The sequence below is a fragment of the Microtus oregoni genome, unplaced genomic scaffold (assembly GCF_018167655.1).
Source record: "Microtus oregoni isolate MIOR12 unplaced genomic scaffold, Mior012 000002F_ref0000024, whole genome shotgun sequence".
NCBI lineage: Eukaryota > Metazoa > Chordata > Mammalia > Rodentia > Cricetidae > Microtus > Microtus oregoni.
This window is the reverse complement of record NW_024543061.1, coordinates 84,778,283-84,793,748: the sequence shown is the minus strand read 5'-3', so window position 1 is coordinate 84,793,748 and position 15,466 is coordinate 84,778,283. Positions and strand designations below refer to the sequence as shown.

At 48.4% G+C, this 15,466-nt stretch overlaps 1 protein-coding gene across 1 annotated transcript in view; it reads right to left on the bottom strand.

Moving 5' to 3' along the window:
* The window catches only part of Irag2 (inositol 1,4,5-triphosphate receptor associated 2), a 52,618-nt gene that overhangs the window by 24,032 nt on the left and 13,120 nt on the right, over nt 1-15,466 (bottom strand). The window contains exons 3-8 of the mRNA XM_041639832.1: nt 12,268-12,415; nt 11,654-11,760; nt 2,056-2,102; nt 1,894-1,958; nt 1,646-1,741; nt 699-769 (exon numbers count right to left, since the gene is read on the bottom strand). Of these exons, the coding sequence (XP_041495766.1) occupies nt 699-769; nt 1,646-1,741; nt 1,894-1,958; nt 2,056-2,102; nt 11,654-11,677 (303 nt within the window). The 5' untranslated portion in view covers nt 11,678-11,760; nt 12,268-12,415. The remainder of the gene's footprint in view (nt 1-698; nt 770-1,645; nt 1,742-1,893; nt 1,959-2,055; nt 2,103-11,653; nt 11,761-12,267; nt 12,416-15,466) is intronic.

The window sequence follows — 15,466 nt, the reverse complement described above, 5'->3', positions numbered from 1 at the left end:
TAAAACCATGTAGCTCTCACAGCACCTCCCGTGATCCTCCTGGCTTTCACTCCAACCAGTTCTTCTTTCAAACCAGTAATCTCATGACAATCATTGACTGTCTGCTTTGTCACATGATCAGCATCACACACATGCACACACAAACACACAACACATACATACAATGTGTACACAACACACCCATAACATACACACAACAAAACACACACATATACATACCACACACACATACATATACATAAACACCTATGCACAAAAGCACACACACAACACATACCACACACATGCACACAACACACATGTACACACACAACATACACAACACACACAAAATACACATGAACACCACACATACAACACACATATGCACACGCAAACACACAACACATGCACACATTACTGATTTGTGTAGCTGTATGCAATGATGCATTCATCACCTTGTCTCTGATCTAGGATGCATTAGCGAGTGAATGACATTCAGCATGAAGCAAGGCCATCCTCACTTGGATTCATCTCCAAGCTTACCCAGGTCGATAATACCCTGGCCATATAATTAAATTCTAGCAACCCAGATTTGTTTCCTAATATCTTGAGAGAGTAAAATATGATTTTCAAAGAGCATTATGTAAATTCAAAGGGACAGCTGGATCCTCAAAGCTTGTCACTGCCTTCGCTGTTAGCATGGACATTACCCTCACCAGCTGCGATGCAGCCTTGTCTGCGCTCACGGAGTCCTGGCTTGCAGCATTATTCGGAGCTGGGCTGTTGCCTGCGAGAAGAGGAACCAGTGAGAGACTGGGGAAGCAGTGACAAGCAAAAGAGGAAGAGACAGCGGGGTGGTGATGTGGCCAGACCAGCAAAAGCAAAGGCTGACATGTGACAGCAGCTAATGGCTCCCGAGCACACGCATGTCGGCCAGTGCACAGCCAGGGATGCAGGAGCAGCCTTTCAAACAGGGCTAGCTGTTTCTTTAAGCTTTTCCCGGGCTAAAGCGGCCTTTTTCTACTACAGAGCTACGTGGAAGAAGACGTGGTTGCAACTTGGCTTTCCTATAGCTTGACACATAGTTTTGCAAATATTGTATGCAAGGCTGGTAGTGATTGTGATGTGGACACTCCCAGATACCAGGCTGTCAGGCTGAGAAAAGGGACACTTTGGGGACACTGTCATGTGTAGTGACTTCTCTTCATTTTTGCACACCCTGCACAGAATGCGGCCTGCACTGCCTCAACCCTGTGCTTCCTGCTTCTAGAAGAGTCGAGGGTTATAAACGACTATACGAAATAAAAGCAAAATAGATATAAATTTCTTTTGGAAAATATGATTCCTTCTATGGAAGTTTTCTGTTTTTCCTTAAATTTTAGGGCTGGGACTGACATAATGACACCTAACTAAGTATAAACCATTTCTGTCAAATGACAATATTTAAGGCCTGCCATAACATATCCTAACCTTTCGTCTGAGACAGTGCCATCACCCTCACACAACAGACAGACTGCATCAAGGTATTTGACAAGAATCACTTTCTCTGAAGAGGAACACACCACGTTATCAAGCTCCCAGGGCCAATGACCCGACTAGCTTGTAGGCACCACTTAGGGGCTTGCGGGCTTAGAAGTGGCTCCTGAGCCCCGCGACAGCGTACCTGGCATGGCAGAGGCCGATCCCGCTTCCTCCTCCTCGCAGAGGGATTTGCAGTTAAGGTCCCCAGGAGTCATGTGCAAAGTGTCTGATCCAGAGTCTGGGGACAGGAAGAGGCTGGCTGCGTGAGAGCCATGCAAACGAAGCATTTGCCTAGGCCCCTCTTATTTGCACACCCCTTAGCAGGCTGTCAAACACCAGGGCTCAGTTAGTAACAAGAACCCCAGCTTTCTCTGTCCTGCCTCTACTCACCACTCAAAGTCACGGTGCTCTCTGAGGATGAAGTGTGATTGGCTGAGGGTTGTGTGAGAGACTCCCTGACGAAAGGAGACAAGAAATACCTTCAACATGGAGGGCAAGTGATTTCATTAAAAACCCACAGAATGGGCACCCAAATTCAAAAGCAGGACAAACCTGAGCTGTGGCAAGCTCTCAGAATACAGGCGACCAACACCATTCTCCTGCAGGGAACAAGGAGACGCGTGGTCAGTGGTTTGACAGTGTGCATCCCAGAAAGGCAGCTTTAGACCAGTATCCTCAACAGCTTTAAATCAACCCACTATTTCCTGGGCTCCGGGGAAGATCTGGGGGGTGGGACCTTTAGGGAATCTTCATCTGCACACTTTCTCTGAGCCGTTCTCACAAACAACACCCCACTTTAGAGGAAACCTGATACATCCTTGAGCAAAACAAATGCTAAACCCCAAGGGCAGATGGAGTTTATCTCACACACTCAAGGCCTGTTCTTGTTCGAGGGCTGCACTATGTGACTGCCACATTTTTATTTATGAGACAGCTACTCAGCATCCAACTTTCGACTTGAAACGGCTCTTGGGTTTCTGAGAGATAAATTATACACTTTAGACTTAACTCATATTGCAGGGATTTGATAGATTACAAGCAGTTCAACACCCATTATTCCATTCAAAGGCAGTACTGAACTGCCAGGGCAAGTTGTGAAAGCTGTAAAAGTCTCTTCAAACCTTAAAATTTATAGTAAGGGTTCTTGATTAGAGAGGATCTGGTTGCGGCACTAGGATTTATACACACGCTTATGCTCTTTCAAAAAGCAAAGGTGGGTATTGGTCTGGCCGGGTGCTTCCTTTTAAGCCCTGGGCTTTTCCTGGGAGCTTGCTCTGCTTGTTATGTGTTTAGGAAGGGAAGCTGAATTCAGAAGTGCTATCATGCTCGCATGTCTGTGGCAGACACAGACAGGGTGAGATGCAAACGCGCATAACTGCACACAGGTGTGCACAGTATGATCAATTGGATGCAGAATCGTCAAAGGCTACAGCCAATGGCAGGCCACAGAAGGCCTGGTGAGGGCTTGTTTTTGTTATTTTTATTTCATTGTTAGTTTTAGCAGTGATGACAAACCAAGAGCGTTGGCCATGCCGGGCAGGCACTCTGTCTGTGTCTATTTAGTTTGTTAAAATCTACAGACGTCAGGGTGAAGGCGCTGATGCTGAGTCTGACGAGCTGAGTTCAATGCCTGGAAACCAGAAACGTGGAGGGAAGAAGGAGATGACAACCACAAATAGCCTCTGACCTCTGCATGTACACTTTAACAACATACATGTATACGTAATCTCATTTCCCCAAAACTGTTCTACAGAGGGTTTTCAGGGGGAAATGCAAGGAATTAAGGCCAGGGAGGAGGAGTCTACCAAGGGTCTGGGAGGCAGTCAGTCTTCTGAACCACACTGAACTAAACACAGTGTCTTCTCCAGCACAGACTAACTCTGAGTATGCACTGACGTGGGGTATAGGGAAAGAGAGTGTCTAAACTGTTTAGACTTACAAAGATTTAAATACAAACATGGGCTGGAGAGAGGCTCGGCAGTTCAGAGAGCCGGTGGCTCTTGCAGAGGACCTGAGTTCAGTCCCCAGTACCCGACGTGTAAGTCCATCTACAGGGGCTCTGACACTCTTTCCCAGGCACTGCAGACCCCTGCACATATATGTGCATACATTCACATGGACATATGGTAAATCTTTTAAAAAGCAAATATTAATTGTAATGTGTTTCCATGTCATCCGCTCTGATGAGTTGCAGTACTAACGCCGGCCCTGTCTGCTGGCACCTTGGTGCTCAATGCTTGAACGTAGGCAGAACTGTGTTCATGCCCTACTAGATGGCTCCGAAAGTGGGAGGGAGGAACACACTTCACCTTTTAGTAACAATACTTCTATTTTAAAAGCCTGGTTGTCCCGTTTAAAGCCAAAACACAAGTATGGTAAACATGTAAGATTTGCCCCCAGAGGCCACAGACAAGTTTTGTCTGTAGGGTGCCCTACAGTGTTCTGTTCACTGTAACCGTAGACAGTGCAGTCGGAAGGCCCTTGCTTGCACAGTAGAAAACCTCCCATCTCTTGTGCTGAAACATTCTAGGAAGTGTTTTAACAACTGTCCACACCAACGTCCTGTGCCATCTGGGAGAAACCTCACAAACTGTGTGGCCATCCGTCTCCCCATAGTCCTGCAGGGTCACCCCCATAGTCCTGCAGAGTCACCCCCACAGTCCTGCAGGGTCACTGTGGAAGCAGGCGGATTTAACTCTCGGGTTGTTAATCTTTATAAATCTCAGCCACCAGGATATGACACGCAGCAGAACTCAACCCTAGCCTGTCAAAAGTGTAGCTCAGGAACACGTTCATCCATTATATGAGAATAGACAGAGGAAAGGGTTGGCTTTCTGTTCTTCAAAGCTCATTTCAAATTTGAGGTTGCAGTATAGGAGAATTGGAGGGAAGACCTTCTAGACATCTATGTATGTGGAGTGGGATAGGAGTAACTTAAACCCCGTTTAAACCACTATCCCACACTCATATAAGACTTAACCCACTGTGGCCTGGACAGACTGAGGGAGAATCTGCTGAACATATTTTAAAAGCATAGAAAACCAAGAAATAGAGTAAATTCAGGTAGGAGTCTGACTTACTTGTGGCAGATTCGCTTACTCCATGAAGCAAACACCCAGGAGGAACATGCTCTCCTCTCGGGCAATCCATTCAAATAGAGACCTGATCCCATTTACATGAAAACCCAGGCCCCAGCCCTTGCTCTTGTGAGCAGGAGTTACCACAGGGCGGGGTTGGCAAAGCATGGATCAAAATGAGAGTCTCCTATGGGCTGGATCAGCAAACACAGGCCGCTCACACGCTCACACACACACACACACACACACACACACACACACACACACAGAGAGAGAGAGAGAGAGACAGAGAGACAGAGAGAGAAACAGTATGTCAATGTGGACATAGAAAAGTAAGTAGAAAGAATAGGGAAAGAAAACGGGATTTTAGGAATTCATTAGCCTAGATAATATTCTAGGGCTGCTTTTTCTCAATAAAATGCTGCTTTAACTCCTCTTTAGAAATGGAAAGAGATTCCTCCTGATGCTGCCAATGGAATTCTACTCCTGGGCTGAGTGTAGCCAGCTACTGCTAGTCAAATTAACAAGAGAGAAAAGAATGCAGCCAGCGTTTCTGCAGCCCCAAGACGGGACTCGGCGTCCATTTAAATGCTCCCAAGAGAGGAAGAGTGAGTGTGTGGCTGAGCTGGCACAGAAACAAAGTGAAATGTCCTTACTTCTCTCCCCCTTTCTTTCTAACCCAAAGCACACCACACCCTCAGACCCGTGGGGCACACCCAGCACTGAAAGGTTCACTTAGCAGTTATCAGTCAACATCAGCACGGCCCAATCACGTAGCTGGCAATGTTATTTATTCTCCAAGGTTATTAATGCCGCACCTCCATACAGACTGAGAAAACAGGACAGACAATAGCCAGAAAATCCCCCAAATAGTATCATATTGATCCCACCCTCTGCCTCGGTGACTGCTCTCCCAGTGACAGCCTGTCTTGTTCAGAAACAAGTCGTGACATGAACGAGAATCGAAGGGAGGAAAAATAGTTGAGGTCTTTTAAACTCTAAGTACAGATTTTCATCTCCGACTCATTTGCTCTTTGAGACGGGAGGAAGCGTCTGAGCTCAGTGCCTCTGATCCTTCTGACTCTGGGTCAAAGGCACAAATACTGTTGGCAAGCATTTACTGTGGTGCCAGGTTGGGGCTGGAGAGATGGCTCAGCAGTGCGGGGCACCTGTTGCTTTACACAGCACCCGAGGTCAGTTCCCTGCACCTGTGCTGAGAACCACACAGCTTCTAGAAACTATAGCTCCAAAGGAGCTCCCTCCTCTGGCCTCTGTTAGTGCCCTCATGCATGGTCGGTTTTACACACACACACACACACACACACATAAATCTTGAGGTTGGAGAGAGCTCAGTGATTGAGAACACAGGATGCTCCTGCAAAGGACCTGGGTTCGATTCCCAGCACTCACATGGTGGCTCACAGCTGTCTGTATTCAAGTCCCAGGGGATCCAGTGCTCTCTTTGGGCACTGCATACATGTGGTACACATGCATGCAAAACAGGCAACACATCCCAACACACACGTTACCAAGTTTCTTTGTAGGCACGCATCAGAGACCAGTGGAAGAAGGGAACATCTGATTTGTTTTGTTTTTAGGCAGTGTCTCACTCTGTAGCCCAGGCTAGCCTCAGACTCAGTCCACCCTCCTGTTTCAGTCTCCCAAGTGCTCCATCATGGAATTCCCTGATTCTTGGACATTCAGGGCAGGAACAAGCACCTAGCATGTACCCAGGTTTGCAAGGCACTAAGAGAACAGCTGCCTACTCTTTAGCCCAGCAGAGAAGTCAATGCCTGAGGAGAGGCAGGCAGGCAGTCTGAGGAGGGGCCATTGCCTGGAGGGAATCGTGATTCTAAGGAAATGGACACAGTCTGTGGAGGGGGCAACAGCGCCGGAGTCTGTGCCCCAGACCACTGTCCCCAGCACTGTGGGACTGTCTGTGCATCTCAGAAACTCTGCTCTGAGAGCACCAAAGCGTGAGGTACTGCGGTCTACTGCTGACCTAGGAAAGAGACTGGCCGAGGCTGAGGTACATACAGTCAGGCTGCGGGCAGTGTGGCCAACAAGCAAGGATTTCAAAGAGGTGTAGATGTAGGGGAGGAAAGCAACCTCTTTTCTCCACAAACCCCAAACTTTATGTCTGCCTGGAGCCAACAGACCTAAAAGTCTGCACTCTGGTGACGGCCCTGGTGATGCTGGTCAGAGGATCCACGAGAAGAAAAGCTTCCCTGCTCACTGACAAGAAGAGGGGCCGGTCATGGAGTGCCACTGTTTTCCCGCTGCGTGGCATCAGTGTGGCTGGTTTCCATGCGTCAGTAGGCAGGAACTTAGCTGCAGAGACACATGTGTAGCTACGTATGTAACAGACATAGAGGAGTGTGTTTGTATGTATGCGTGTAGATACCCAAAGGCCTTGCAAAGTAACATTCCCTTCCGCAGGGGACACACACTCAGGCAGGTGCAACCGTGTGTACAAGTTCCCACAGCTAATACATGGCCAGTCTTCACCCAGGTCTGCTCAGTCCCTAACCTTATTCATGTGGCTAAAAATTCATCAGCAGGAGCTGGCAGTAGGGTGAGCTTCTCTGTACTCGTCCTGTGGTCTCAGCAGCTTCGCGTTCCAGGCTCCTCTTGTCTGTTTTCTCACACACTGAATCTTCCTCCACATCGCTGTGGAGCCCCAGGAAACACATTTCATCCAAAGGCTTCCGTGTAATCTCACTTGCTTCTCTCGTGGGTCCCTAAGCAAGTTCTGTTCTCTTTAAGAACGCCCCACACAGAACGCCTGAATGCTGCAGGTCACCCCTTGAGACTCTCCCCGTGCCTGACTCCTTGGCCCACTCAGAGACCCTCTGACCAACACTGGTGTTCGGTTTCATCTTCCGTTGTGATAAAATTAGATAATGAAAGAGTGGAACTTTCTCTGTGGAAGTGGGGAAATGTGGGAAATAAATCCTGAGACCTTAGGAGCACAGTTGAGAGACCCAACACGGCCATTTTGCTGAGCCCTCCCTGTCGGTCTTTCAGCCTGCAGCAATGACAGAGTGGTCGCTGGGGGAGGACAAGACCTCACATCTACTCAGGGTGCTGGGCACACACTCGTTAGTGACTAAGGAAGGGTTCTCTCTCTAGGGCTAAGGACCCCGAAGCCCCAGGTGAGCTGAGAACTCTCAACAGTGCTAAGTACACTTTCTGCAGAAAGCGAGGACCTGGGGAGCTTCTGGGAAAGGGTCTACATGCCAACAGCCCATTGGCATCTACCATGGAGACTTCACATTCTGAATAAAGGGCAGACTGCTTCTGTGTCCCCGTCTAATGCTCTCCACCAAGCCTATTGCCTGATACAGGACGAAAATAAGGAACCGAGGCCAGCAAGATGGCTCAACAAGCAAAGATGCCCGCTACCACGCCTGGTGACTGCATCGCAGTCCCCGGGACCACACAGAGGATGGAGAGAAATGACTCCCAATTAGCTACAAGGTGTGCTCTCTTCCACAAGCACACCATGACGTGAGTACCCCAGGCTACCCTCCCCAGACAGAAAAATAAATACAGTGAGTGACGACCACGTGACATGAGTACCCCAGGCTACCCACCCCAGATGGATAAACAGTGAGTGACGACCACGTGACCAGAATATGCTGACAGGAAAGGGAGAACACAGTTACTGGGGCCTTGAGTCTGGTGACATGGTGCTCACTTAGAATCCCAGCACACACAAGGCTGAGGCAGGAGGATGAAAGTCTTTGGATAGTCTAGGCTAGACAGTGAGTTCTAGGCAGTGTGGGCTATAGGAGTCTTCTAAAAATCATCTAGTCAGGACTAGCAAGACGGTGCCGTAGGTAAGAAGCTCACTACCTGGACTATGACCTGAGGTTGATCTCTGGATCTGCACAGCAGAGGAGAGAACAGACTCCTGCAAAAATTGCCCTCCAGCCTCCACTCAGGGACTGTGATCCGCTCCCCTCCGCGCTTGGAAAAATGTTTAAAAATAAATTTCAATTTTAACCCTAGTTAATGGGGCCGTGGAAAGGGGGTGCAATAATCCAGAAAGGAAGGCCCTTTGGCCATGGGTTGGTTTTTCTGCAGCATTCTCTAGGTAACCCAGGGAAACCTGACCTTGAATTCCCCCATCCCCATCATTAGCAAACCCTCCCTCAAGAAGTGGAGATTTGTGAGCACTAAAAATCCGAGTTACCACAGAAAGCCTTGAGAAGCAGCTGGTGTTTGAAACTGGCCTTGGCGAGTGAACAGAATTTTGCCCAATGGAGAAACAACATTGCTGCAGGGGAACGCCCCTGGCAGGTCTGCAAGGTTCACCACTGCCGCACAGCCTCCTGGTTTGGCTGAGGTACAAGATAACCACAAGGCAATGCCAGGGAAATGAAGGTAGAAACACAGGTGTGACAAGTGACAGAAGAACCTGAGTGTGAGGCAAGAAGTTCATCGTAAGGTTGGTGAGGGACAGAGATTGTGGCTGACAGCCAGGGGTTAGGGAAAGGCCACCGTCATTGCGTACCTGGACGAACACGGATTATGGGTTCTGCTCATGCTTACTTTGTACTTGTTCTAATCCCTGGACTATGATTCATGAGAGGCGGGGTGCCAGGTGAAGGGAGGCTTTCGGGGATGTGCTCAGAGAACAGCGTGGGGGCAGGCTGGAGGAGACGGCAACCTTAGGCTGTAAGCATTTATGGAGAGCAGAAGCCCAAAGTGACAGTGTAGAGAAGCTGCGGTTTAGGTCACTGTACAGCGCACAGACTCAGACAGCTTCCTGGGGCTGTGAGAAGGTGGTGTGAGCCTCCGCAGAGGACCCAGACCGTCTTCCAGCACCATGCTGGAGGCGTTTCTACTGTGATTCTGGGGACTCTTGTTTCTAAATGGGTGTCAAGATGAAACAACTTGGCCAAGACCCCACAGAACAGATCACCAGATCCTGTCAGATGCGCCAAGCAGCCATGAGTGACCTTAATGCAGGAAGCAGCGAAGCCCAGTGTGCTAAGAGGGGATGCTGAAACCCAGGTCCTTTGAAGCTACAGGAAGCTGAACTTAGCCCCGAGTTTGCTACTTACTAGCTGAGTCATCCTCAAGCGATTTAACTCCCCCATCTCCAGGTGGTTCCTCTGCCAGAGCAGAGACGGCCCCCACTCTGGAGGCGGAGAGGGTTAAAGCGGCCTGTGGAAATGCTTGGAGAGGGTGAATGTGGCCGTGGAAATGCTTCCCTGCACCGTGCCTGATGCTCAGCTCAGTTCGTGTTGCCTCTTCCCTCTTCGTTGTGAAATTAGTGCCTGATAAAAGGGAAATTACTAACAACCAAACATCCTGTACATGGCTGAGGTCAACTTCCTGTATTAAAACTGCAGAAGAAGGCTAAGTGATAGCAAAGGAGGCTCGTGTCTTTTCCCTCTCTTGTCCTTAGCTTCTCAGCAAGGTGGGCACCAATGAAAATAAATCATGCATCAATTGTTCAATATAAAAAGTACACACAATTATATATCAGAAATTACATAAAATTTATAGAAGTGGACGCATGCACGTAAGTGGGAGATGGAAACAACTCTTAAAAGAAAGCAGAGAGAGAAAACCGTTTAAAAGTGGGGCCTCTGATCTCAGGAGGCATATTTACATGGAAAATCAATAAGGGCTAACAGACACATGCAAAGATGACAGACATCACTATTCGTTAGAGAAATGCAAATCAAACCCTTCGGGTCCTCACTTTGCATTCTCTGAGCTGGCGACAGTCGCGTGGTGTTGGGATAACGTAGAGAAATTAGAATCCTCGGGTTCTGATGGTGGCAGAGTAAACAGCATAGGCCACGGAATGTGTTCTGTAGATCATCGAGACATTAAACATGAGGGGACCGCACGACCACACGAGAGGCAGTACCTCTACTTGTGGGCCTACACACAGAAGCATTTTAAAACAGTTTATACAGAAGCTTATGCACGGTATAAGGACTGAAGTACTGTTCCCAACAGGCCAGGAGCTGCTCAGATGCGTGTGAGCCCACGGGGAAGATAGGGGCCGTCAGTACAGCAGTGCTGAGGACCTGATATAGACTAGAAATCTAATACTTGTTAGAAGCAGTCAGGCCCCAGAGGCCAAATAGTGTTGATTCCCTTTATCAGAGACTTCCATAAGAGGCAGCTCTTTAAAGAAAGGAGGTTGCTGATTGTCTAGGGATAGAATGCTGGGACAGAGGACTACATTGTTTTGCTTGGGACAGGGGTGGGAAGAGTGATCAAGTGTTCTAGTATTCTGGCATTTCTCAATTCCGTGACACCATCCACAGAATTAACTGTTTGGGGTGAGAGTTTTCCTCCAGAGAAGAATGATGGATGGGCAGATCCAGACTCTGAGGAAGGCACACCAAGTACATCCATTGGCCTGGGGTGGTTGAACAATGGCCTTTCTGAAGGCGGTCCAGGTCACTGTCATCTTCAGCAGAGTACCATCTGTGCCTGCCTTTGGCAAGGTGGACTCTTTGATAAGGAGCCAATGCCTCAAGGATCATCTAGCCTTGATCTCAGTTCCTGGAAAGCCATTGCCGGCTGAGATTTATTGCTGCATTAGCAAATTTAAATAACAAAAACAAGATATAGCACCAAGTTCAGCACACTCCACCCAACTCCCCCTTTACTCATTCACCCTGGAACTTGTCTTTATTTTTATTTCAGATTTGTTTATGTGTATGGGTGTTTTACCTGCACGCGCGCGCGCATGCGTGTGTGTGTGTGTGTGTGTGTGTGTGTGTGTGTGTGTGTGTGTGTGCAGTACCCATAAAGGCCAGAAGAGGGTGTCATATTTCCTGGAATTAGAGTTAGGGATGGTTGTAAGTCATCATAGGAGTGCTGGGATTTGAACCCAGGTCCTCCATGAGAGCATTCAGGACTCTTAACCAATAAACCACCTCTCCAGTCATATTTATGCTACATGAGTAACAGAAAGCCCCCAAATGACTGAATTTTAACTTCCTGGCTTTGGAGCTGGATATTCTTCACATATGTGAGTTCCAAAGGGGACCAGAGCCCAGCAGTGCTGGAAATGAAGCATCTCCATCCATACTCACTTCTACGCTGAAGTCCTCATTCATCCTGGTGCAGGCTAGAAGCTCTGGACCCAAGGTGGAGCCTCCTGCGGGGACAGGGCACCTGGGGTGGAGAAGAGAGTGGCTTCCTGCAGGTGAAAAACTGCAGGTTAGCAGGGGCCAAACTGCACCATAGTTCCCAGTAGCCCCACCTGGTCCAGTCAACTTCTAGTCAAGCAAGAAGCCTCTATCTCCTTCAGAGAGAAGTTACTAAGCACAGAAAAGCCAACCAAAAATGAAAATAAGACATTTGCAATTCAAAGTCTTCTTTCCTCTCCACTCCAGAACAGAGAGGACTCTCACTGGGGAGTTAACCCTGCCAGACCAACAGAAGCTCAGGTGTGCGATCAGTCCTTTGTCTCTGGAGACTGGGGTGCAGGATAACAGACACAAGCAATGTCCATGGCTCACCTCAGCTAACTTAGCAGTGAATTTGCAGTATGCCCTGCAAAGCTGTCTCATGAAATTCAAAGGCAACGTCTGGATTCCAGACGCACTGCTCAGAGAGCTAGGGGACACTCCATCCGAAACATAGCAAAGAAATAACAATATCAGATAAAATACAGGAGAAGGGGTACAGCTGTGATCTGACGTACTGGGGTCCTCTCGTCACGTGCGAAGCTCCATCTGCCTCCTGCTCCGGGGGTCTTTTACACAGAGCACGGATTGGTTTCTTGGCACATGAGACGGATGTCAGTTCCAGCCTTGGGATGGCTGTAAGACCGTCAGGATACAAGGCATCTACTGAGAAGGAAGGAATGACGGTGGAGGTGAGCTTCCCATTCAAAGTGCCTTAAAGACTAAGCTCTTTCTCACCCAAGAGGTTGGTTGCCCCATGTCTGAAAAAGTGAAAACCAACCCTATTTTCTAACACTTTATCCTAGAACCCCTAGAGGCCTAGTTACATGAAGGTAGAAAACAAACAACAACAAAACAAACTGAGGGGTGGGTGAAGGAGCACAGAAAGCCTTTGCCCACTGAGCCACTAAGAAGACAGCATCCATCCAGCAGCCTGTTTTCATATGTGAAGCTTTATTAGAACACAGCCATGGCCATTCATTCGTGGACCGTCGGTGGCTTCTTGTGTGTTTCAGCAGTGCAGCTGAATAGTTGCCACGGAGACCACGTGGCTTGAAAGGGATAAAATATTTACTATCTGGCCTCTCAGAGCAGCTCTGCAGGCTCCTTAGGGGAAAGCTATGGGACCCTGTGATCAGAACCCACCAAAAGCGTTGTAGGAAGCACACTGCAAAGACAAGCCACTCCTTTAGGGGAACGCGGTTGTTGTGTTTCGGGGTACAGGACAAGGCCACGTTTAATCTTTAAAAATGGCAAGCTTTCTATCAGTCACAATCTTTTGGTTCAAATCTGGGCTTTGCTCCTGCAGGTTGTGTGATTGTAGGTAGACAGCGTCTCCACTCAGAACCCTAAATCTCCTCTACGTAAAGGGACACGGGATCTCAGGCAAAGCATGTTTGACACTCCTGTTTATTCCTCTTGGCAATGAGAGCTCTCCACGGGATACGTGGCACTCAAGGGTGTGAGCTGCTCTCAGAGCCCCCAGGTTCAGCTCCCAATGGCTCCCAACCTTCTGCAAGCCGAGTTCTGGGGCATCTGATGCCTTCTGGGCTCCGTGGCCACCAGCACACAGATGCTGCATTTATATGCTTTCAGGCAAAACAATCTCACACATAAAATAAAATAATAAAAACTTTCCAATGAAACTAAAAGGTGCCAGGAGCCAGGGAAGCTCGGTGGTGGAGCATCACCCGGCATATTCTGTCTCCAGTCCCACAGAAGTCAATACAATAAAATGGGAGCTACCCTAGCGTGGCCCTATGGGACTGTGGAGGGAACTAATGCCGTTGTCAGGCACCGTAGAGTGCAGGACGCTGCGCGATTCTACCCTGTGGATCGTGTTTGGCTGAAGGTTTCAGGGAGTGAAACAAACTGGTTTAGGTCACCAGTCTAGCCCGACACCTGTCAGGAGCAGCTTGTCTGTTTTAAATGATTCGCAAACCACTTTATGTTCCTTCTGAAGCTTGTCTTTGTAACCTCTGCCACCCTCTGTCCTTTTGGGAACACACCAGGCTCTGTCCGCCATCACACCCAGGCAGTGTTGGCGCTGTCTGACTCTGAGCCCTTCTCAGGATACAGTTCTTTTACCTTTGGCCTGACCAGAACAGCCCTGGGCCCCACCCTCTTTCCCTTTGTTTCCTCCTTGCTCCTCTAAACCCACCTCAGCTCTGACTCCACAAAGGTGAAGCTTGCATGGTCTTCTCTCTGGAGCCCTGGTTTTGCTGTCCACACACCACCCGTCAGATTCTTTCACCACGTTCCCAAAGCCTTCTCCTTCCCCCAGCCACCTACTATTCCATCTTCTACGGAATGTTTTCTGAACTCAGGTATTGTTGCTTTAGGACTTGTTCTTGATTAGATGTAATGGTACCTGGTTATAGGGTGGATGTTCAGGTATATATTAATTGAATCCATAGACAAAGGTCCAATATATCTCTTTGGACAGATATCATTGTTACTATTTATTATCTCTTTTGAGAAGCCCCTCTCCACCTACATGGGCAGGCATGGGGGCATGTCCTTTCACCTAGCAGAGGTCTACACGGACACAGGTCTTTCCAGGTCAAGGGTCCCTGCCCAGTGCTTCCCTTTTGCCTCCGCTGTGGTTTGTGGCAGGATTGCTTCTAAACAAAAAACCAGCATTATTCACTGTCTAAAGGAGAGTTCCACCCCACAGTTTTCAAGATAATTTAAAAAAAACTCATTGGGGCAGGGACAGATGGAGCAAACATGAAGTGAGATGGGCAGATGGGTGGACCTCAGAGGAGTTGGGAGGGGAGGAATAAGGCCAAAATATATCATTTGAATTCTCAATTAATAAAGAAAATATTTTAAAAAAGTTACCAGACAGGTGCTGGGGGTGGTTATGCAGAGCCCTGGCTATTCTTGTAGAGGACCCAGTTTCTAGTTCCTAGAACCAACATGTGGCCCACAACCATCTAGAACTCCAGTGCCCACGGTCCAGCACCCTCTTCTGGCATCTGTGGGCACTGCACACACACCGCGTACAGACATACATGCAGGAAACATCCCACACACATAAAATAAAAATAGATAAAATTTCAAAGATGAAAAGTAGGCAGGATGTGACTGGTCCCAAATGAGGATGTTACAGAGCAAAGCTCTCAGAGTTCTATCCAGGGCCACAGAACAAGAGCAAATCCAGCTGTGTTTTCAAGCCTGACCTGGAAGTGCAGGCTCAGAGTTGCAACACCTGGGAGGCAGAGGCAGGAGCATCTCAAGTTCAAGATCTGCCTGGGCCACAAAGTGGGTGCAGGGCTAGCCTGGGCAACTTAGTGCGACCTTGTCTCAAAACAGAAAGTAACAGGACTGGTGTATTTGGTTTAGAGGTACAGCCTTTGCCTGTGTGTGAGGCCCCAGGGGTTCAATACCAAGCATTTACAGGCAGAGCCGGAAAGAACACCTGGCAGTGGAGTTGAATGGCATGCTCAAATGCCACCCAGTCCCCACAGTTCCCGCTGAGACAGAAACTAGGCTTTGAGGAAGTGGGTGGGAGTGAGGGGCAAGCCCAGCTACACAATGCCTCGTGGTTCTGTAATCAAGAGGCCGTATTGCTGCCTCTTAGACCACATGGTATAACTAAGAAGGAAAAAGAGGAAGGGATCCATTGCCTGTCTGGTAATCTTTTGTAGATAAGCCACATACTTAGATTTCCTAGCTCGTTCATACACACTGAATGGTTTTTAAATTATTATT